Raw genomic sequence first — 23,755 nt, forward strand, 5'->3', positions numbered from 1 at the left:
TCTCCACAAGCAACTATGCCATATCCTGAGCTGCCTACAATCCTATACTTTGTATATTGGTTGTGGAGAATAGCCAATACTTCACCACAGTATGTTATGTTTATTTTCATGTATTATTTTAATTTATAACCATTCTCCACCTACTGCTTTTAAGTAAGGCTACATACCCAACACCTTTGCTTTGCATGGAAATAACTTGGCTTGCATAAACTGTATGTGTGTCCAGTGTGAATGTCTGATTTTTGGTTGCCATACATTACATTTTTTGAACCTTTAAATTCACATTTAAGTTGATTCACGGTTATTTTTATTTTCCCTTCTTTTTTTCCCCTTCTTTTTTTATCCTCTATCTATACGTTATTTGTCAATGAGGATGTTCCAAGGAAAGGACCATACCTCTTGAAGCAGAAGAATGTTTGTTTCATTGTTTAGGTGTGAGATCCCCTTAGATGAAATGCCGGTTTGCAGCTGATTCAGATCTCTATATATTTGATCAGACTTTAGATTACTGCAGAATTAAATACACATAAATACAGATTTTTTATTTTGATCATTAAGGAAAACAAATGCATACTTCTACCCAAATGTTATTCTGACAGTTTGCTACCACTGGCTTTCACTTAGAGGAAATCGACTTTCAACCAATTTTAATGGGTTTTTTGTTTGTTTGCTTGCCCTTTTTTTTTCTTTTTTTTCTTTTTTCTTGTTTTTTTTATTTGAACATTGATCTATAACATCCAAACAATCTTGAGATGTCTATCTGTGTAATTTCACTGTGTTCCCGCATTGTTTTTTATTTTTAATTTTTGTTATTGTTGTAATTTTTATGTTGTCCTGATAATTTCGTTTGTTAAGCTTTGGTGGTGGTGTATGTGTGAATGTGCAATAGTGGGAAAATTAAGCAAGTTATTTCCTGCCCATTTTCCTTTTCAGTTTTTTTTTCCTGTTAGCTTTGCTTTGCTCTTGTATCCTCAGATCTTGTGGATCCACCATGCCCAGCCCATTTTGTTGACCTTCCTACCAATGCAACCAAAGACTGTCATTTTCAGTCCTGATTACATTTTTCAATCTCTATTTTTGATTTCCATTTTACTTTCAATGTTTTTCATTCACATCAAAGATGATGACGAGACAGAATCTACAGAAACATCTATCCTGAAAAGCCACCTGGTTAATGAAGTCCCAGTACTAGCCAGTCCAGACTTGCTATCTGAAGTTTCTGAGATGAAACAAGATTTGATCAAAATGACTGCCATCTTGACAACTGACCCTTCTGATCAGTCAGGTTCCATTAAGGTGAAAGATCTTGGGAAAGCCACTGAAGAAGAGCCAGGAGAGCCTTTTGAAATTGTGGAAAGTGTGAAAGAGGATTTAGAGAAAGTAAATGAAATTCTCAGACATGGAACCTACACAAGAGAAGACCATATACTGCCAAGGTCCCATTCTGGACGAGAGTTAGTGGAAGAGGAATGGGTTATTGTCAGTGATGAAGAAATTGAAGAGGCCAGACAAAATGCTCCTTTAGAAGCCATTGAACCTGCCTGTATAGAACTTAGGATAGGAAAAGGAACAACAGAGATAAGAAAGACAGACATGACAGGAATGGTAGACTATCTTACCGAGGATTTAAAAACCTATGTATCTCTTCATAAGGTGGAGCCACAGATATTCCAAGAAGATTTAGTAGGAGAGAGATTTGAAGCTGTTGTTATAAGCAGGGGTTCTGAAAAAGGAGGGCAGGGCTCTCCAACAGCTGAAACTCAAGGTACACAGGAACAACGCAAACCAGCCCTGGAAATTAAAAAACCAATTAGGAGGAAACTAAAAGATAAACAAAGGCAAAAGGAAGGAGAGGGAGAGACACAAGAACCATCAGAACTAACAAAGTTCAGTTCTGAGGAGTCATTAGATGATGAGCCAGGTTTAACACCTGCAGCTGTTCCTAATGTTAGTGCTGTATCCCCTGTAATAGAAGAAACGCCTATTGGCTCCATAAAAGACAAAGTAAAAGCTCTTCAGAAGCGAGTGGAAGATGAACAAAAAGTACGTTCAAAACTGCCTGTCAGAATCCAACGAAAAGAAATCACTACTGAGAGGGCTGTTACAAGGCCAGTGCAAGCTAAAAAAATAGTGCACAAAGCACAGCCACCTGTTTCACCCTCAGCTAAAACAGAAAGACTTGAAGAGACTATGTCAGTCCGGGAGCTGATGAAAGCCTTCCAGTCAGGGCAAGATCCATCCAAGAATAAATCTGGACTCTTTGAGCACAAAGCTATCAAACAAAAGCAACAGCTCTCTGACAAAGAACCAACTCAGAGAGAAGCAGTTTATTTAGAACGTGAAACAGAACAGGTACCAACACCTAGGAGAACAAACAAAAAAGATAGCCTGCCAGCCAAACAAACCAAAGTCCTTAAGATAGATAAAGATTCCCCATCAAAAAAAGGACCAAAAGCTTCTTTTGATTACACTAAAGAGGAACCTGTAGATAGAGGCCAGGTAAAAGAACAGAGCTATAAAAGAACTGAACCTTTCTCTCCAGTATTTAATGAAGAAATTTCCAAGGAGGCAGCAATTGTGAAGGAAAGTACAGTTGATGATGACCAAGCAGACACTGACTTCCAGATCAGCCCGGACAGAAAAACCTCAACTGACTTTTCTGATGTCATTAAAGAAGAGCTTGAGAATAATGACAAGTACCAGCAGTTCCGACACCTTTCAATCACTGAGGAGGGAGAGCTTCACTTAGAGCAAGTACTGACCAGTCCTTTCAATGTTACCTTCCCATCAGAGTATGTGAAAGATGGCTTCCTACCTGCTCTCTCCTTGCAAAGTGGTGCTTTTGATGGTAGCTCAGAAAGCCTTAAACATGAAGGTGTAGCAGATTCTCCTGGTAGCCTACTTGATGGAACCCCTCAGATCAGCTCTGAGGAAAGTTATAAGCATGAGGGTCTGGCAGAGACTCCAGAAACAAGCCCTGAAAGTCTGTCTTTCTCACCAAAGAAAACTGAGGAAATTGGAGAAACAAAAGAATCCACTACGGTGCATAGAGCAGCAGAGACATGTTCGCCAAAGGAACTCTCTCCAATGAAAGGTGAAAGAGGTATTGCTGCAGAACAGCTAACTGCAAATACTGAAGCTATCAAATCTCATTCTGATCATTTATCAGAACAGGTACCTTCAGCCCCTGAGAAAGGGGCAGGCCAACTTACAGATAGTAGCTCAGCTTCGATTATGAAAGATGTTAGCAGTGCAAAAGAATCCAAAAGCACTGAACACACACATGTAACTAAATCTTCTGAAATGAAAGACAGCTGTTTAGAGAAAGATATGACTGGTGAACATCATGTTGTTATTAGAAGTCCCCAAGGATTGGAACTTTCCCTTCCTAGTCATCACAGTGAAAGCTTTAGCCCAGTGGCAGATGAATCCCTGGCTATAAGTCATAAAGACTCATTGGAAGCAAGCCCAGTGCTGGAAGATAACTCATCACACAAAACACCCGATTCCCTGGAGCCTAGCCCTATGAAAGAGTCGCCATGCCGTGATTCGCTTGAAAGCAGCCCTGTAGAACAAAAAGCAAAGGCTGGCATTCTTACGGGACAGGTTCCTCTTCAGTCTTTCCCTACCAGAGCAGAAATGTTCCCAGAGTTGGCATCTATGCGTTCCAGAATTCTCCGCGACCCTGATGGAAGTGCTGAAGATGACAGTTTAGAACAAACATCCCTCATGGAGAGTTCTGGGAAAAGTCCTCTTTCACCTGACACTCCTAGCTCTGAAGAAATTAGCTATGAAATTACACCCAAAACTGCAGACTCGCAGGCACTGTCAAATATATCTAAGTCAGCCACAATCCCTGAAGTCAGTGAGGAACCAGAGGATGATTCAGAAAGTGAACCAAAGAAGAGGCTCACTCCGGAAGAGGAGATGTTCAAAATGGTGACCAAAATCAAAATGTTTGATGAATTGGAACAAGAAGCAAAACAGAAAAGAGAGTACATAAAGGATAAAAAGCAAGAGGAATCTTCTTCAATTCCTGATTCGGGTGTTACATGTGAAAATGAAGTACCAGAGCCAACAGCCGTTGAAGAAAAACATATACCTACAGTAGTGATGTCTTCTGCGGACACTAGAAAAAGTTCTTCTTCTTCTGAAAGTGAGCCAGAATTGACTCAGCTGAAAAAAGAAGCTGACTCAGGCCTCTTAATGGAGCCTGTAATTCGAGTGCAACCTCCTTCACCACATCTATCTGGTGTAGACTCCAGTTCCAGCCCTGAAGAAGCAGGATTTCAACCTATTGACCCCAAACAACATGTTTTCAGGATGGAGTATAAATCAGAATCAGATAAGCCAACAAAGAAAGACAAAGAGGAACCATCTGAGTCTGGTGATAGCTGTAAAGCGTCTACTGAAGAATCAAACATTTTTCACTCTGATGCTGGTATCATAGCAGAAACTGATGAATCAAAGTGTTGTTATAGTACCGATGAAAGTGAAACAATTAGCCCTAATGGCCCAGTGACCCGACTTGATGGTGCTTTCTATCATGCAGTTGGTGACGATGCTCAAAAAGAAGTTGGGGTTCATCAGCTGTCCCCAGCACTACAGCAACACCATGCTTCTCAGGAACAGACTGATGCCGCTGGAAAGTTAACACATGAAGACCTCAGTGCTTCAGGGGATGTGTCTGGGAAAGGATATGGTCCCTTTGGACATGATACTTCTCATAGTTCTGCATCACAAGACGATGCATTGGCTGAAGATGTTTCCCGTGCACGCTCTACTTTGGCAAGTGGTTTGACAAAATCGGGCAAAGATTTTGAGTCATGCCAAAGTGTTTCTTATAGTGAGGAGCCTTCCACAGAATATTCATCCCTTACCACTAAAAAGGATGAATTTGAAGGCTATGCAGCAGATACTGATGAAAGTGGTGTTCCACGTATAACAAGCCCATATGAAAATGTCCCTTCTGAACATTTTTTCACTATCTGTGAAAGTAGGATAGAAACTGATACAAGGCAGATGACAAGTCCATCATCCAGAGATGCTCATTCTGTTGAAGTAGAAACAACCATTGAGGAAACATTAGTGGCAGGTTCCCTTAGCAGACATGCTCCTTCAGATGAAGATCAAACTTCAGAAGAAGTGTATATGGAAATAGAGTCAAAACAGAAAATATCAACTTCAGTGCCTTCAACAGCAGACCCCACAGCATTAGATCAAACTGCCCTTCAGTATATAAAAGATGAAGCTGAAAAACTGATCAGCCAAGTGGTCATCACTAAAACAGATGTGGATTCTGACAGGTGGAGTGAAATACGTGAAGACGATGAAGCTTTTGAGGCTCGGGTGAAAGAGGAGGAGCAAAAGATTTTTGGTTTAATGGTGGACAGGCGGTCACAGGGTACAACGCCTGATACCACACCAGCCAGGACACCCACAGAAGAAGGGACACCAACTAGTGAACAAAACCCTTTTCTCTTCCAGGAAGGAAAGTTGTTTGAAATGACTCGAAGCGGAGCCATTGACATGACCAAAAGGAACTATGTAGATGAAAGTTTTCACTTTTTCCAAGTGGGGCAGCAGTCTCAAGAAGAAGTTTCTTTATCTGAAGAAATGAAAGAGGCCGCAGAGATGGAATCTCCTAAACTAGAGAGATCACCAGATCCATTTGCACCTTCAGAATCAGATGAAACTGATATACAGGGAAAAGATGCACTTACAATAGCATCACCAGTATCTGATCCTCCTGATAAATCAGAGGAAATGACTAGCACAGGTGTCAGTGTGGGCACTACAAAAGCTGAACTTAAATCTAGAATTCCCATTAAAATGGGTATTTCAGTTTCTTCAAAATCACCAAAGAAAGAGACTGCTGCCTCTGAAGCTTCTGAAGTAGATCCCTTCTCCAAAGTGGAAACTGATGATGAATTTGACAGCAGTCAGGTGCCTTGCCCTATCTCTCCAGAGCAGTCTGTGATAGATGTACAGTTAGATTTTTCCACAGTCACTAGGTCTGTGTATTCTGAACAGGATGATGAGTCCCCAGACTCTTCACCAGAGGAACAGAGATCCGTGATTGAAATCCCTACTGCTGTCCTGGAGAGCAGTGTGCCTTCTTCTGAAAGCAAATCCAAAATTCCTGTCAGAACAACTCCTGCTGTACCGCAGTCATTGCAACAATCAGAATATGAGATCCTGCCCTCAGATGGCTTTCTGGACAGTTTGCAAGACGAAATAAAAGATGACCAAACAAAACCAAAGTCTAAAATTCCTGTCAAAGCAGCTTTCCAAAGAGCCGAGCAACAGTGTGCATACACAGAAACATCTGTCCAGAAGCCACAGTCACCCAAAGCTCTTGATATGACATGCAAACTATCTATGAAACAAGATAATCGAAGCAAATCTGAATCTGATGCAAGTATTCCCATGAATCCAAAGACTAGGCGTTCAATAAAAGCTAGGAGTTATGCTGAGGTGGAAGCAGAGACCAGAGAGAGGGTGGATGAGATGAAGCTTGAGCTAGAATCAGATGATGTGACAACAGCAAGATCAAAGATATTTTCATCAAGACTGCCAGTTAAAAGCAGAAGCACCACAGCTTCCCACAGTACTGTTAGTCCCACAAAAGAACATAAGGACTACTTTTTTGACCTTTACAAAAACTCCATAGAGTTCTTTGAAGAGATTAGTGATGAAGCTTCCAAGTTAGTGGATAGACTTACCCAGTCAGAAAGAGAACAAGAATTAATTTCAGATGATGAAAGTAGTAGTGCCCTAGACGCTTCTGTTATTGAAAATGTGCCATCCATTGAGACCCAGCATTCAATTCCTGAAGACATCTTTGACACCAGGCCCATTTGGGACGAGTCCATTGAGACTCAGATTGAGCGTATTCCTGATGAAAATGTCCATGACCGTGCTGAAGGTATTTGCCAGCCACTGGGATTCCTAGTGCTACGCATGTCATGAATTTTATAATTCTTTTGTGTGTGTGTGTGTGTGTGTGTGTGTGCGTGCGCGCGCGAGTGTGTGTGATTTGTGCATCATTTTCTTTGAGCTTTCTGTGATTGTTAACGCGTTTGTGTAAGCTGTGTTCGTTATTGTATTGTGTCTATATTTTCTTGTCTGGGAAACAGTCTCAAGATTGCGCACTCCGAATGCTTATGGAAAGTGTTAACACAATAAGCAGAAAATCCTTTGGTAAAAATGTGATATTATTTTGCCTTTAACTCAACTGATTCTTCAGGCCATGTGAGTTTTGACTTTTGGTTTTCCTTGATCCTAGATTGACCTTCTATTTTTACTAGTGATAAAATATTTTGGCGAATAAATATGCACTGTTGTTGAAACTGGGATAGGTGTATTTTTTTTTCTTTTGCAGTTTGAGGCCTCAGTACTGTTTCACATTTTAAAAATCATTAAACTTTGTTTTTTGACAGCCAGTTTCTCAAGAATGCTCCACATTTCACCAGTAACTTAATATAGTGCATAGTGAATGGTGGTGGTTTTTCCCCCCAATAAATGTTAACTTTTATATTATATCATTGAGTAGCCTCAAGGAAAAGCCAATAGCTAAAACTTATAAACGCAATCTGTATTCCTGTAACTAACCATTGAGATAGTAATTTCACGAAATCCATGGGAAAACCAAAACTTCAACTCTGCTGGTCTAAAATTGGATGTGGGGATGGGTCCTTATACTTTTATCTCTGAAATATATAAACACTGACAAGTGGAATCTTGTCTTTCCCAGGTTTTCTTTGTAAATATCCTGGGTTATTCTTTGAATTCAATTGTAATAATCTTTAATGAAATAATCAAATAAAATATATTGCTAAATACCAAATACAAATTGTAATTTGAAATTCCTTGTGATTGAATAACATTTTCTTTAAAATAATAATATATCAAAATGAACAAATTGCAGTACATTTTTGACTTCTCTTTGGCATTGACTAAAGAGAGCATGGAAAAACACAGTTTTTGTCCGAGTAACAGTTTGCCCTCTCCTCTTTTGTTCTAGATATAAGGGGGCTTATTGTTAAATAGAAGCCTAAGAATAACTTTTTGGGCCAAAATGGGTACAGTAGACATTTACATCCTATTTTGGCATCTACATGAGTAGTCTGATTTTCAAAAATGCTGACCAGCCAAAAGCTCCAATTTGAAAATCCTTTTTTGGCACCTAAATAGGGCTGTAAAAGCCTAATGTTAGGTATCCATTTTTAAACACTTAGCCACCGTTTATGGAGCTCCAGAGCAGTTAGAAGAAGAATGCTTTCCTTTCTTGAGATACATCAGTTTTGTAGCTTCTCCTTGACTTGTTGGTAGACAACTTGTGGCTGTTCTGTTTGACCTTATTTAGATCAACAGGAGGATCAAGGAAGAACAGAGGAAAGACTGGCACACATTGCTGATCATCTTGGATTCAGCTGGACAGGTAAACTGCATGTATTCTCTTTCAGATGAAGTATGTTTATTCAGAATTGGGCTTTTCTTCCATTTCTATGCTTCTGCCAAATGTCTTCTTTATTAATGAAAGACAGTTCTCCAATAGCTTATAGAAACTAGGGTCTTCTCAGGATATTGATGAAATTACGACCTTGCAGTAAAGAAAAGGAAGAGTATGGGCCAGATTCTAGACTCTATGGCGCCTCACTCTAGGGCCAGCATAAGAATGGCACAGAACCAACATACATAAAACAATATCACTCCTCCTCGCAGCCCCCCAGGACTCTGGTTAGAGGCCATATCAGGGCACGTGGGTGTGTGGCCTTGTGCAGCCTGTGCGCTGGCAATTCTGGGCTGCAGAGCAGCCCCAGGCAGCTGACTAAGTCTTCCATAAATGAGAGCAGCCCTTTTTTTTTTTCAGAACTGATGGCAGAGTTTGGGGAGATGAAAGGGGCCATATTTGCAATGGTGATTTTATCTGTAGAAACCCACACCAGGGTGAGACAGATACATCATTGGTGGAGAGGCTAAATTGGAAATGAGTGAAATTAGTAATTCTGCTGCTGGAAATCAGCTGACAACAAGAGGAATTTAAAGAGAATGAGCTGTGCATAGTTCTCTGTCCTGCATTTGGGTGCACATAGTCCAACAAAAACTTTAAACTCAGCTTCCCTTGAGATCTACATTTGCAATGAACTCTGCACCTTTTCTCACTCAGTCCACTGTACCCAGACCATCCTCCCTGGCCCTATGCAATGCAACCCCACTCTCCTCTTGTCATACCTCTAGTAGTTTCCCCATGAATTTAGAGAACAGAATCCTCAATCACTTCCTAAGGGTAGGCAAATTTACCATGCTCCTTGATGGAGGAATTCCAAAGAAGTCCCATTTTGCTGTAACCCTTTAGGGCAGTATGAAATCCCTGAAAATAAACTGTGTTCAAAGGGAATTACATACTGGAGAAAATTTTAAAATCCATCATATGAACAAAATGAAGTTAATCTGTACTGGGTTTTTCATAATTATCCTCACCGTATTTGCAAAACATCAGTGATGTTTTTGTTTCAACAAATATCCCCATCCCTCTACTTCGAACCTGCAGGTAAGTAGATGACTTGTGCCTCCCCATATTGAGGGGCACAGTCTAAAGGGGATGACATGTGACCGCCCCACGTGTCTTCTCTGCCCAGTGACCTCTCCCTGTCCCATGTTACTTGCCCCAATGCCCATAGATCTCTAGTCTTGATACCTTTTCAAGGTCCTGTGTCCTCTTGCTCTTCTATTATGAGGCTCTGTCCTTCTCTCTCTGCGCCTCCCCCCTGCACGTTCGGCCACTCTCCCTGGCATCTGGGTGGGGAGCGGGACAGAGTCACTTCTGCTTGAGAGAGCCTGGCTGGGAGGCAGCAGTGGCCCACTCCCTGTCAGGCTGCCAGGGAGAGCAGCTGAACATGCCAGGGGGCGCCGTAGGGAGAGAAGGACAGAGTCCCTCTCCCTCTCCCTCCTCGTCCCGGCAGGCCAATCTGGGGTGGGGCAGTTGACCCTCCATGCCCCCCCTACACATCGTTGGAGCTACGGCTGTGGCTCTCCTCTTCCTCCTCCTCACTGTTCATGGCTAGAGTTTCTGTCTCAGGCTCCTCTGAGGTATCCACGGTGGTCTCTGAGGTGCTGGTGGGGCCTCTGCCGAGTACAGCATGTAGCTCATTGCAAAAGCAGGAGGCCTGTGACTCTGCACCAGATCTATTGTTGGCCTCCCTGGTCTTGTGACTATGCTGGCGCATTTCCTAGGTGTGTGCTCACCAAGCTGGACAATCAGAAAAAGGCGTTTCAAAAACACATGGGGGAGTTTAAAGGGCAGGTGGCTTCCAGTCTCTAGGACCTCTCTACAATTGTGACCAGAGCAGTCACTGTCACAGAGACTGGGGCATTGTGGGACAGCTAGGGTCAACAGAAGTCATGCAGTGTCTACACTCACACTGCACTGACTTCAATGGGTCGATCATGGCTCAGTGCCATCTAGGGAGGTGGTTTTACTGCATTGTCATAATAGGGATCTTACATTGGCCAGAGACAAATCTGAGTGTAGGCACATGCAACTTTATAGTGTAGATCAGACCCAGTGTTCTGCACATTCCTTGCCCTCCTGCTGCACAGAGAGGAAAAGGGTCACTTCGTATCCCAGCGTGGTATTGTAAGGACAGCTCACCATCTTGCCTTTAATTTGGTCTTTTTTCATCACAGAATTTGTTTTAGCCATACACAGCAGTGACAAACCTGAATTCTGAGTGGTTAGAATATTCTAATGATGGCAGCAGAGCAGAATGCCTGCCTGAAACCTGGAGGTATACACATACATAGTGGCAAAGGTTCTTCTTCCGTATTTTACTTTGCGGATACAAGGAAATTGTTTTTAGAAAAAGTCCTGCATGACTCTCAGATCTAAGTCTAATCTGTAGCTAGAGTGCATGTGCCAAATTTGTTTTTCCATATGTATTCTAGCTGGTTACATTTTGTTTCAAAATTCCAAAAGGGCATGGATTTACTAAGGGCTAGATTACGCAATCTGGGGCCTTTGGTACATCACTTCATGGGACCCCCTATGGCCCTGCCATTCAGAGTGGCTGTGGCAGGGGGTCCCCCCTTCTCTCCCAGAGAGACAGGAGCAGTGGCATGGGCCCCAATTTTCCTGCCAGGAATGGCAGCAGGGGTTCCCCAGTATTTACCGCAGCTGCTGAGTTATATCAGCTTGGATGAATTGGCCCAAACTCAGGGGCGGCTCTATGTATTTTGCCGCCCCAAGCACGGCAGTCAGGCGGCTTTCGGCAGCACGCCTGCGGGAGGTCCGGCTGGTAACGCGGATTCGGCGGCATGTCTGTGGGAGGTCCACCGGTCTCGCAGCTTCGGCGTACCCGCTGCCGAATTGCCACAAGACTGGGGACCTCCCGCAGGCACGCCGCCGAAGGCTCCCTGACTGTCGCCCCCACAGCGACCGGCAGACCACTCCCCACGGCTTGCCGCCCCAGGCACACGCTTGGTGTGCTGGTGCCTGGAGCCGCCCCTGCCCAAACCCATGCCCTCTTCTGCTACACGCTCTCTTATGTTGAAGAGGTATCGGCAGGAGCCTCCCACTAAATCCGGGTGTAGTTCCCTCTCTCAGTATTATAATTTGAGGCTATCTGCCAACACAAGCAGACCTGGCTACACTGATTACTCTCAGTTCACATGTTCAACTTTTCTTCCAGACCATAAATCCTAGAAATATTGTTTTTTTTTAAATGGGAATGCTAAGTTTCTGACCATCACATGTCCATAGAGGCCTCTAGCATTTATGCCTTAATCCAACCCCGGACTCAGTGCCTGCAAAATGTGTCATCATTTAAAATTAACCAGTCCTTCAACTAGATTCAAAAAGCTTCAGATACTAAATGGAAATTGAGAATGATGGATTCTGGAGGATTTGGTGATCTCTAAATAAAAATGTCTCGCCCTAATGTCTGTAGGTATGGCACATAAAATGGAGAGAAGGTTGGTGTCAGGGAAAGTAATCTCTGAGGCTGCAGCTGCCAGCCCAAAAAGGGGCCCACGCTAACAACAAATGTGAAAGGCTTTACAAAAAATGGTTTCTTGTTCACAGAATTAGCAAGAGAACTGGATTTCACAGAAGAGCAAATTCACCAGATCCGAATTGAAAATCCAAATTCCCTGCAGGACCAGAGCCATGCACTTCTGAAATACTGGCTTGAAAGGGACGGGAAACATGCTACAGGTGAATTTTCAGTTATTGCACGAACTGTACTTTCCCAGACTAGCAGGGCTAGACATGTGCTCACCCACAGTCACACAAAGGGAATATAGATAAAGCTTAGAAGAGTACGAAGGCAACTGACGAAAGAATGTACTTTCTTTTAAGCAATAGCATCTGAATAATGAGGAATAGCACAAGATTTTGTGTTAAAGTAAGTTATTTATCACAGTGCATTTGGAAGGTAAAAGCATAAAATCTCACAGAAGGCAGAAATGAGTTATCCCACTTTGCAAATCTAGGCCTAGGTACTTACAAAGGTATTTATGCACCTGCCTTTGATTTCAATGGGAGTTAGGCCCCCAAATATCTCTGAGCATATTGGCCTTAAATCCTACATTACCCACGCAAGCAGAAAAATGTGCATTAGCTGAGGAAGCTTTCTAACTGATGATGTTAGAATAATTCATGCATGCAACCTTTCCAACATATCAGGTTTTCTATAATAACATTAATACAATTTTTTCATTCTGTCCCTTGGTTCTTTTCACATATGAGGTATCTGCATTGTATGTATGATAATGCTGTTTGAATATCTTACATATTTCTGTGATTTGGGGCATTGGTGGCCCAGGAGTGTATGCAAGACAGACCTCTCAGCTCAACTAAATGGTGTCTTTCTAACATCACAGATACAAGTCTTACCCAGTGTCTAACAAAAATCAACCGAATGGATATTGTTCATCTAATGGAGACCAGCCACATGGACTCTGTGCAGGGCCATGGCGCTCGCACCTATGCAGAAATTGAACAAACGATAGGACTGGATCATAGTGAAGGTAGATGCTTCCTGATGTTAACCCTTCACCTTTTCCAGCAAGTTACACACTGACAAAGTGATCTCATCTGCGCACCAGATTCCGTTCTCAAATGGGTAGTTAGGAGACTCACCTAACTTTTCCATTGTACTTGTGTAGTAGTAGCATCTAACTTTAAAATTGGGACAATTTAATAATGAAGAATGTAGATGAAATAATACATTTAATCAAACACCTACCATAACCAGTTCTTATAATGGAAGTAAATGAACCTTTGCAGAAATTATTGTACACTCTGGGGCAACCTGCTCACAGTTATACAGTACAGGTGATTCCATGGAAATCAATGAGGTTGTGCCCATTTAAATGAGAGAAAAGTTTATCCCACATTTAAAAATACTTTATGTAGAATATTAAAACAGTATTTGTTCCATAGCTTGGAAGGCCTCTGAATACAAGTGTCCATGGTATAAACTGCATTTGGTGCTGTGATTTTGTTGGATTTCATAAAGAGTGGCAGTCGTTAGATGGAAAGACATTTAAGAAACACCAAGATGTTACACAAAGTGGTATTCTCTCACCATTCTTTGGATAAAATATGAATATAAGGTCCTTATTTAAAGATCCTATTCCACTTTTCATTAGAGTAAGAATGTTAACTACAATGTCTTGATCAAATTCCAATTCAGGTAATTACATTCTTCTCACCTAAATTCCTCCTGCAGTTTTAGTTGGCTAGAATATTCTTCAGTCTTCAAAACATTGTTACTGAGCACTTTAGGACTTGGTGAGTGAAGCAATAATCTACATATCCCTGATGTACTTCAAAGGGCTATTGTGGGTCTGAATTAATATTTTTGAAGTGCTTTCAGCTCGTTCAATGGCTGTTATTTTAGATAGGGAGCTCATTTGTTTTGCAGGTTACTGTAAAGAAAGCTGCGTGGCAATCCTATTGATAAGTCCAACATTTCACCAACTACTTTAATCAGTTTCTTCATTTTCCACCCAAACTGTGCACTTAGAAACCATCCACAGCCCATGATACATTGAGGTTTTGAGAAGATGTGTTTCTTCTGCCTATTGAACCTCTGACTTAGAGTGGCAAGATCATCACACTTCCCAGGGAGCATTCTAATTGTGTTTTTTCTTAACTCATTCCTAGGATTTTCTGCACTGCAGGAGGAACTGTACAGTCCAAGACACAAGAAGGAAGAGGAGCATTATAAAGAGAGTGAGCCATTTGATCACCCTCCCATTGTCTCTGAGGAAGACACTTCTGTCAGTTACTCTTCCTTTCAGGAGGGCACTCCCAGGACTGAGACAGACATATCAGTTTCAGAGCTCCTGCGACAAGCACACAAAGAGCGAGTGCAAGCTGAGTTCTCCGGGAAACCACAGGATCTGCCAGAAGATTCATCAGCTGCACAACAGGAGTACTTGTAAGCATCAAAAGTTGGCTGGTCAAATCCATAACCGATCTCATGATGAACAGAAATGCACTTTTATTTATTTTGTATATCTTTAAGGATATGCTTCAGGGCTTAAATCAATCTCTCGTTATTTGAGATCAGGATGAAATCTATGTGGGGTTCTTTATACAGGAGAGGAAACTCAACAGGGTCAGGAAAGAAAACTCAGTCATGGATTGGCTCATTATTAGTAATAAGGAATAATTTTGTCTCAGTAATTACAAAAGAAAAGAAGATGTAGGCATGAATGGGTGGAATTATTTTGGAGGGCTGTTTTATTGATTGAGGTGCCAGCAATTTTTAAATGACAACTTTGCAACAGTTGAGTTATATTTTAGATGTTAAAACTAATAGTAATAATTCCCTTAATGGAAAGGATCAATGGCAGAGGGGTGGCATTGGTTATTTGCACATTGTATCTTTTACTTTCAGACAGGAATTTTAATTCAGAACACTAACCGCACTTCCACCATAATCTTTATTTGCTAAACTCAGAACTATATGAATAACAAGAACTGTATGTGAAAGGTAAACTTCAAATAGTCAAGGAGAAAGGAACAGAGAAAAGGTGTTTCAGGACTGCTTAAAGTAACAATACACTTTAAAATTATAGGCCCAGCGGGAGCGCACAGCACAGCTTGGGGGGTTGGTAGTGTGTAAAGGTAGCTGTGACCCACCTTTACATTCATGTGATCTTGGTCTGGCTCTGTGCTGGGAGTGCTGCTCTAACTTATGCTGCGAAGGACCAAAAAAAAGGACTTGGATTTGCTTAGAGATAGTAGACTGGAAACATTTGCAGAAGACAACATGCTCAAGTACAAATACTTAGAGTATACAAAATGTCAATAAGGTCTTACATTTTCTGTACATACTGAGTATGAAGTGTAGATTTGTTGAAGTTATTTTGGTGCTGCTTAAGATGATTTTAAATATTGTGTTCAGTGACAGTCGTCATATTTTGGAGAGGATAGTATTGAGATTGAATAGATGTAGCAATGGCCAGGGAGAAATGATTCCAGCCTTTGATGTACAGCATGAATTTGGAAAAAAGATTGGCCAGACTTGACCTAAATAGGGTATGAAAAAAAATAAGAGAGCCAGGGGGAGAGGAATCATATAATGCTACAAATGGTTTTGAAAGGGAAAAAAATTACTTTGAATTAACCAAAATAATCTTTCACTTATATTGAGACAATATTTTGTTAAAGTATAGCCATTTGGAACCATATAGGGTAACCTTTACCAATACTCATAAATGTTTACTCATACAAATAGTCCCATTAACTTCACTCGGACTGGTCATATAAGTAATTACTCACAATTCTGAGGAGGGAGCTTACAATCTTGGACTTAATTTGTAATTTTTCATAATCTTATTTTTCCAAATCCAGAAAGGATTACGTTTTAAGGAGAAAAGTCACAAATTAAAGCTGTCTATGGGTGTTGGCTCCCGAACATCTTAGAAGCAAAGGGTTGGATTCTGCTCTCACCTTTTCTCCCCTGTGTAACTCCACTGACACTGATGGAGTTGCTCTTGATTCATATGGATGTAAATGAGGAGAGTCAACCCCAAAGTAACATTCCAGAAAATGAAGTGCCTGATCCTGCTCTCCCAGCAGTGTAAATCAGGCATGAGTCCCATAGATGTGTGTGGAGTAAAATTGGGGGGAATGGGAGGAGACTCAGACTTGAACTGTTTCCATAATGTTTCATGATAAATACTGTATTCACTAGATAAGCAGAACTAAACCTCTGAAGTCACCATTATTCCCAAGCATATGATAGCACAATTTGCATATATGTAGGTTTCAGTTTTATTGTTAACTCTTTTTAGTTCTTTTGTTTTAAATGTTTTATACTAGCAATTAAACAACAGCAGTGTTCACTTGTGAAAATAACTTTGCAAAGAAATTAGTTCATGGAGTATGTAACCTCACTTAAGCAGAGCACAAATGTCATATTTATGGGGCTCATCATAGAATGCTTTGTAGTTAGCTCCTTGAATCTGTAATCCACAGTGTCACAACTCCAGGAACAGAAGAATCCATAGCACCAAAGGCTGAAAAATCAGCAGGCTTTGCAAAGGAAAAATCTAAAGGCTTCACCACAGCATCTGAAGAGCATGAGAGGCCATATCTTCAGACGCCATTGTCCAGTGAGCGAGGTGACTCTCCCATTGCACAAGAACTTGAGGACCTCCAGCTCTCCCAAGAAGAACTTTCCCCAAGGAGAACTAGTCTGGTTATAGTGGAATCAACTGATGAACAGCCAGCAAAATTTGAAAGACATTATGACGATGAATCTTTTGAAAAGGTAAATACCAACCTCCCCCGCATCATAAAATATTTGTTCAGGGAGAGCAAATTTCCTTTGTCTGGAGTCTTTGGGTTATTTTATCTTTGTTTTATTTTGTCTTAAGCAGATGCTGGCAAAATCAGCTCTCATGGGTATCTTTAAGCATGATGTGACAAATTTAGCACTGACGTAAGCATCAACAACTTGCATTGATGACAATGGGAGCTGTGCCCACTTACATCAGGATTGAATATGATCTTTAGAATGAGACGCATTGTCTGAGTGCAGGCCTGTGAGATAGGCACTCCTGTGTTCTAACTCCAGCTCTGCGGTGACTCCCTCTGTAGCCTTGGGAAAGTCACTACATTGTTTTGACTCAGTTTCCCCATGAGTAAATGATCCTTTCACATGGTCGTTACAAGGATTAAGTATTAATCTGTATGGAGGTTTTGAAGCACTATGATCTGATTCTGCAGCGCTTATTCTTATTTAGCACTATGCAAGTGGTGCCACTGAAGTCAATAGGACTGTTCATGTGAGTGAGAACTACTCTATCTCAGTAAGGGTTGCAGAAATAGGCTAAGCATTGGGGGGAGCCAAAAAAGAGAAGACAGTCATGAAAGCCAAAGGAAAGAGTGACTGACAGTGTCAAAAGCAGTAAAGAGGTGAAAGGGCCATAGTGGCTCTGAAATTTGACCAAGAAAAGGTTGTTAGGTGATTGAGAGTGGAGACAAGGCCATGGAGGGAAGATGAGAGTAGGTTTAGGATGAGTTGGATTGAATCTCAGGGCAGTGATGGTAGGTGGTGTGTTCAATGAGGTTAGAGGTATGTGGGAGAAGTGAAGGTTGGTGGGAGTCTGAGAGGCGGGTGACTCATTGGTGGTTTTTTGTTCCTTTGTTAAGACAAGGGAGCACCTCCCCCCCTCCCAGCATGTATTGTCAGGAGCATAAGGAAGAATGAGAGTGAGGGTACATCTACACTACAGGGGGGAGTCGATTTAAGATACGCAAATTCAGCTACGTGAATAGCGTAGCTGAATTCGACGTATCACAGCCGACTTACCCCGTTGTGAGGACGGCGGCAAAATCGACTTCTGCGGCTTTTTGTCGGCGGCGCTTACTACCACCTCCGCTGGTGGAGTTAGAGCGCCGATTCGGGGATCGATTGTCGCGTCCCGATGGGACGCGATAAATCGATCCCCGAGAGGTCGATTTCTACCCGCCGATTCAGGCGGGTAGTATAGACCAGACCTGAGACAGGTTGAGGGACAGTTGAGGTGGGAGGAGAGCTGTCAGTAGGGATTGGAGGCACTGAGACAAGAGGGTTAGAGATGAGAAAGCCATCAAAGTCAGAGGAGGAAGAGAAAAGAATGATAATGGGGCAGAGGACAGATCTCATCAGTAAAGTTAAAGAAGGGAAATACAATTCTGGATTTGTTGTCTTAAGCTGATAATGTATTTTACATTTTCACATCCAGCTAGGGCTGGGAAGTCTCAGAGTCAAGATAACATTAAGTAGGGTAGCAGTGAGAGGGCTCAGCATAAGGGAAAGTGGGCCCTGCCTCTCACCTGCCACTATACCGAGAAAAGGAGGAATAGCTTTCCTGGCTCTCCTCAAAGACAGTCTTGCACTGGAAAAAAATTAGTGAGTGTTCATAAGATCAGATTTACCAAACCTTTTCTGAACATCCTAAAAAAGTACGAGTCATCGACGATTCAAAGATTTGGTGCTATGCCTATTTGGCTTGGAGTAGTACATCCAGCACTACTAAATGCATTATCAATGTATCAAAAGGCAACCCAAAAGCAAGTTAGAGCACACTTGGATGGGTGTATAGCTAACTTGCAGTGCAGAATTAATTAGTTCCAGACCATTTTGGTGCACCTTGGCCTGAATGCCATTTTTGCAGTTTGAAAAAACTGAACACACAGGGCCAGATCAGCTGGTATAAATTTGCTTGACGCCAGTTATATCAATGGAGCTACACCAGCATCTGGCTCACTGAGCCAAATTCTGCCGTCATTTTCAGCTCCCGCAACTATGTTAACTTCTGGGGTGTTGAGTGGAGGTGTACGGACGGCACAGTCTTGCCTACTACACCTCTTCCCCCATTGAAGACTATGGAGGAGAAAAAAAGAATGCTGTGCCAGTTAGGTTACACAATGAGGAAGTAACATATGGGTGCCACAAGTAAAAGGAATGATGAACAATGTGTATAAATGGCCTGGAGCTTTTTCCAAGTGAGGATGTCTTTGGAATTAATAGCCCCACACATTTCTGTGGGAATTTTTAGTGAGCGTTAGGTTCTGGTGTCATATGTTGTATATCATGTATCAATTTGACTACCTCATTGTTCCCGGGTTTATTGCGGATGCCCCTAGGTAGAGGGCTGAGCTTAGCATTTCAGTTCCAGTCCATATCGAATTTTAACTGATCCATTTGTCATAAGAGACATTTCTGACTTCATGAAAAGGCCTTTGTTCTCTTTATGCTTGGTTTATTCAAGATCAAATAAGGATTTTTTAATAAATGGATGTCTTTACGTATAAATCTTTAAAATATTCTAACATACTGTACTTTCTAAACACTAAAGGAAATCAAAATCTGCTTTCCATCATTCCTATTGTTCTTTAATCTTTTCTTTTTTACCATCCTATTAATTGTTTCCATATGCACTGATATATTTGATGATTGGTAAGACTATAGGAGACTGCAACAATTTCCCAGTAGATCTTCTAGTACACCCTATGCTTGTATTCTCTCTGCATTTAGAAGTGCTGCATTTCCCTTTTGCATCCTCTCTTATGCAAGAGAGAAAAACCTTAAGACAGGCCACTAACTGTTGTTTTTGACATTCCCAAATCTAGGTGGCAGTGCTAGGAATTAAATAGATGGTTGTTTTCCCCCTAGCTAAATGTGTTAGTCCCAGTATATGTATGCAGTGCTGTGCTGTGCAGCTGTCAGAGGATAGGAAACTCATTCTTATACTATTGGTTTTGTAATGCGTCATACAAAAAAGATCTGAATTCAGCACTGATACGAATGGTACCTTATGTCCTAGATTTAGCAGTTTTATACAGCAACACTGCTGCTGGCCAGATTATCGCAACCTCCAGTAAAAGCATCTTTTAGAATAGGTTAAATATGTTCACCTAAGAGTTGTCATCCACTCTAACCAAACAATGAATTTTATTAAGATAAAAGAGAGACAACGAAAGGAAAGTGGTGAAACGCTGTTCATAGTCCACATATATGTTTCTCAAAGAGGAAATATAGTAGTCAAAAACCTTGAATCAAAACTTTCAGAATAGATTATAACTCTGGTGGAAACGTCATAAATACAACATCAGTATGATAAATAGAGCAATGCTTCATGCTTCTACTAGGAGCTAGCAGAGGAATTAGGTGAGCTAGAGACCAGCTCAGATGAAGAAGAGATGGTAACTACCAGGGTCATTCGCCGCCGGGTGATTATTCAGGTACTGAGTATTGAACTACTGCACGTGCCACTGGCAATTATGTCCTGGTTACATCTGTAGGAAACCCTCAGAAGGTCTGCTGCTAAGGCAACCACTTATGAAGTTGCCAAGCTCCTGAATAATGCATGGCAATTAAATAACTTCGATAATGTTATTCTAATACGTTTTAGGGCGGAAGAGAATTACTGTGGGACTGTTAGCTATAGCATATATTGTGGAGATGCCTCAGTAAGGGAACAAGGACTTTGTTTTGCTTTTTTTTCAGTCCCACACATGGCCAGGTGAACTAATATTTATTTGCCTGTTGGTTGTGGTATAACTTTCCTATGCATGCCTTTTACTATTCATTTGCTGAATGTTTTATGGAGTTTAACAACTCAGCATTGATGCATCTTGACTGCTTTTTCAATTCTTACTTTAACCAACTAATAATTTTTATGGTGTTTATTTAAAGCATCCACTTATATTAAGGCATTGCTTAATGCAGTTTTGTTCTCTTGTCGTGCAGGCTGATGATATGCCAGAAATACCACCGGAAACGGTAACAGAGGAGCAGTACACAGATGAACATGGCCACATTGTGGTGAAGAAGGTATTGTCAGTCATACGCTCTGGTGCATTCTTACTGTCCTTAGGTAAAATGTTCAAAACTGCCTAAGGTACTTAGGAGCTGAAGTTCTATTTTCAAAAGTAACTTCAGCTGTGCAGGAACTGGAATTTCTGTTTTGCAGAAAGTTTGTTGTCATTCAAAAGCACAGCGATATTTATTTGTTGTATCTTTATTTTATGCTTGCGGTTGAGGTTTTGTTTGTTTTTGTAATTTCACTGACATTTTATTACAATCTTCATTTTCCAAAGGAAAAATGTTCTGTTGGAAAATGTTCAACCAGCTCTATGGAGGAGCATACTGCCAATTCAGTTTCCATGAGACTTAGGCTCCTAAGTATCTAAGGGTACGTCTTCACTTACATCCAGGTCCGGATGTAAGCAATCGGTTTTCTGAGTTCGATTTATCGCGTCTGGTTAAGACGCGATAAATCGATCCCAGATCGATCCCGGAAGTGCCCCGGATCGATCCCGGAAGTGCTCGCCGTCGACGCTGGTACTCCAGCTCGGCGAGCGGAGTACGCAGTATCGACGGGGGAGCCTTCCTGCCTCGTCTGGACCGCGGTAAGTTCGGACTAAGGTACTTCGAATTCAGCTACGTTATTAACGTAGCTGAATTTGCGTACCTTAGTCCGAAGTGGGGGGGTTAGTGTAGACCAGGCCAAAGACTTTTGAAAATGGGACTTCGGCTCTTATATCACTTTAGGTGCTTTTGAAAATTTTTACTTGTCTTAGTGGAGAAAGCACCATCGTGTGGTTATTTTTGTACAGAACTTTCCATCACCTAGGTGTCATTAATTACTGTGGGCCAGATATTGATATCTTTTACTCACAATGAGTAGCACCAATGGGAGCGTGATACTATTCAGTGTCAATAAGGGTGTCAGAATCTGTCCCCATGAGAACTGGGCAATCAAAATGCTTGGGGTGACAGATTTGGGTTTTGCATCTGCGTAACCATTTTTCAGCACGTAGATACTACTGAGATAGGCACTTTAGAAATAGATGATAAGAGTGTATGTGCCAATGGCAAAACTGTTGTTGAGTTCAATGAGGCCAGGATTTCACCCTCAGCTTATTAATGTGTGCTAAGTGCTTCAAGATCCTTGAATGGGAAGGTACTACACATAGTACAGAAGTTTAAGGTCTGGTTTTTATTGTTAAGAGTGCTGTACCTAAATGTTGAAGTGAACTGAAGACAGAAGTGGGTTGTAGCCCACGAAAGCTTATGCTCTAATAAATTTGTTAGTCTCTAAGGTGCCACAAGTACTCCTGTTCTTTTTGCGGATACAGACTAACACGGCTGCTACTCTGAAATTTATCCCCTTAGGTCACCAGAAAGATTATCAGGCGATATATTTCACCAGATGGCACAGAAAAAGAGGAAGTCCTAATGCACGGAGCACCACAAGAACCTGTTATGGTTGAAGAAGGAGATGGGTATTCCAAAGTCGTAAAGCGGGTTGTGCTGAAGAGTGACATTGAACAATCTGAGGTGATCCTTTCTAATATTCCTTTTCATGGAAGGAAGAGAGCTGTGGAAGAACAGTTCCCTTATCCCTCCCCCCACAACTTATTCTGTGTCACCACAGTCTACGACTGAAAGTGCTTGAATAGGTTTTTATCTTTGACTTTCGGTGTACTGGTTTTAAAAAAGTACTTTAAAGGGGACTCAGTAAGAACCAACGGCAGACTTTCAGTCTTGTGATATAAATGAAGATCAAATTTTTCTGGCTTTAGCCCCACAATGAATTCAGTGGAGCTTCAGTAAAATAATCTCTATCAATCCATGCTTTCTATGTTTTGTTTTTAAATAAAGTAACTGCAGCGCTTTCCTGGAGAAAGAATTCTTGTGTTTACCCACAGTGTGTTTGGTCTGTGGATAGTGACAAATATGTTTCCATGCCCCTGCAATCCTTGATTGCTAACAAAGATATCTGTCAGTAATGTAGAATCCTGGAAAAAACCTACTCATTTCACTTATGCACACAGCTGAATATTGATTTTCAGTCTCCTTTTATGAATGCCCTGAGCGATCCAACACACCACACTCTTACGCAACATGTTCCACACCCAGGAGAGTATAAAAGTTCTCTTGTCATTAGCTCTTTAACCTGAGTTATCAGTATTTCTAAGAACAGCAGTTTTCTGTAGATGTCAAACTATCAGTTCAGAATGTTAGATCAGAAATTGGGATGGAAATAGAACAAAATCTTTGCATGTAGCAATGAGCCAGGCACAATTTATATTATGGAACATTATTTCCAAATGAATTATCAAGTGAAAACAAAGAGGATTTTAAATTACTGGACTATAGCTCCTCTGAAGGTTGCGTTGGCTTTATAGCCATGGAATTAAATCATGATTCAGGAGTTAATATTATTTTAAAATTTCCTTCTGAAGTCATATAACAATAATTCATACAATCTGTGCAATCCAACCAAAACTCAGTGCCTAGCCTAGTCCCTAACAGTCACCCTTCTCAGTATTTCTGTGTGTGTACACACACACACACACACACACAGTTCTCACAGAGAGCGAGAGAGAGAGACTTGTTATATTTAATTAATCTGTCTAAGTAGAAAGTGATTAAATAATAGTATGTAGATTGTGTTAAGGATTTCCCCAGGCTGAAATATGATCTGTATGGTCTGCACTCCATACCTTCTTCTTACCAGGTGACATTCTCTGAACCCAGTGTTCTGACGGGTGCCTCAGAATTTCAGGCTGAACCAGTGGAAGGCCGGAAGGTCAGTAAAGTTGTAAAGACCACAATGGTACAAGGAGAGAGAATGGAGAAGCACCTGGGTGATGCTAGTTTAGCCACTGATCTTCCATCAGCCAAAGAAGACTTTGAAGAGGTAAAATGCCTTCATTTGGAATTCACAGAAAAAT

The 23,755-nt window shown here is 41.3% G+C and overlaps 1 protein-coding gene across 1 annotated transcript in view; it reads left to right on the forward strand.

Moving 5' to 3' along the window:
* The window catches only part of ANK2 (ankyrin 2), a gene marked incomplete at its 3' end in the record, with an annotated part of 233,445 nt that extends 209,724 nt beyond the window's left edge, over positions 1-23,721 (forward strand). Inside the window, exons 40-49 of the mRNA XM_029913507.1 lie at positions 1,121-6,928; positions 8,369-8,443; positions 12,086-12,217; positions 12,886-13,032; positions 14,174-14,450; positions 16,499-16,793; positions 20,162-20,254; positions 20,763-20,846; positions 22,191-22,355; positions 23,539-23,721. Of these exons, the coding sequence (XP_029769367.1) occupies positions 1,121-6,928; positions 8,369-8,443; positions 12,086-12,217; positions 12,886-13,032; positions 14,174-14,450; positions 16,499-16,793; positions 20,162-20,254; positions 20,763-20,846; positions 22,191-22,355; positions 23,539-23,721 (7,259 nt within the window). The remainder of the gene's footprint in view (positions 1-1,120; positions 6,929-8,368; positions 8,444-12,085; positions 12,218-12,885; positions 13,033-14,173; positions 14,451-16,498; positions 16,794-20,161; positions 20,255-20,762; positions 20,847-22,190; positions 22,356-23,538) is intronic.
* Positions 23,722-23,755: the final 34 nt, after the last annotated feature.

The sequence above is a fragment of the Terrapene carolina genome, unplaced genomic scaffold, assembly GCF_002925995.2.
Source record: "Terrapene carolina triunguis isolate 2854851 unplaced genomic scaffold, T_m_triunguis-2.0 Scaffold706, whole genome shotgun sequence".
NCBI classification, from domain to species: domain Eukaryota; kingdom Metazoa; phylum Chordata; order Testudines; family Emydidae; genus Terrapene; species Terrapene triunguis.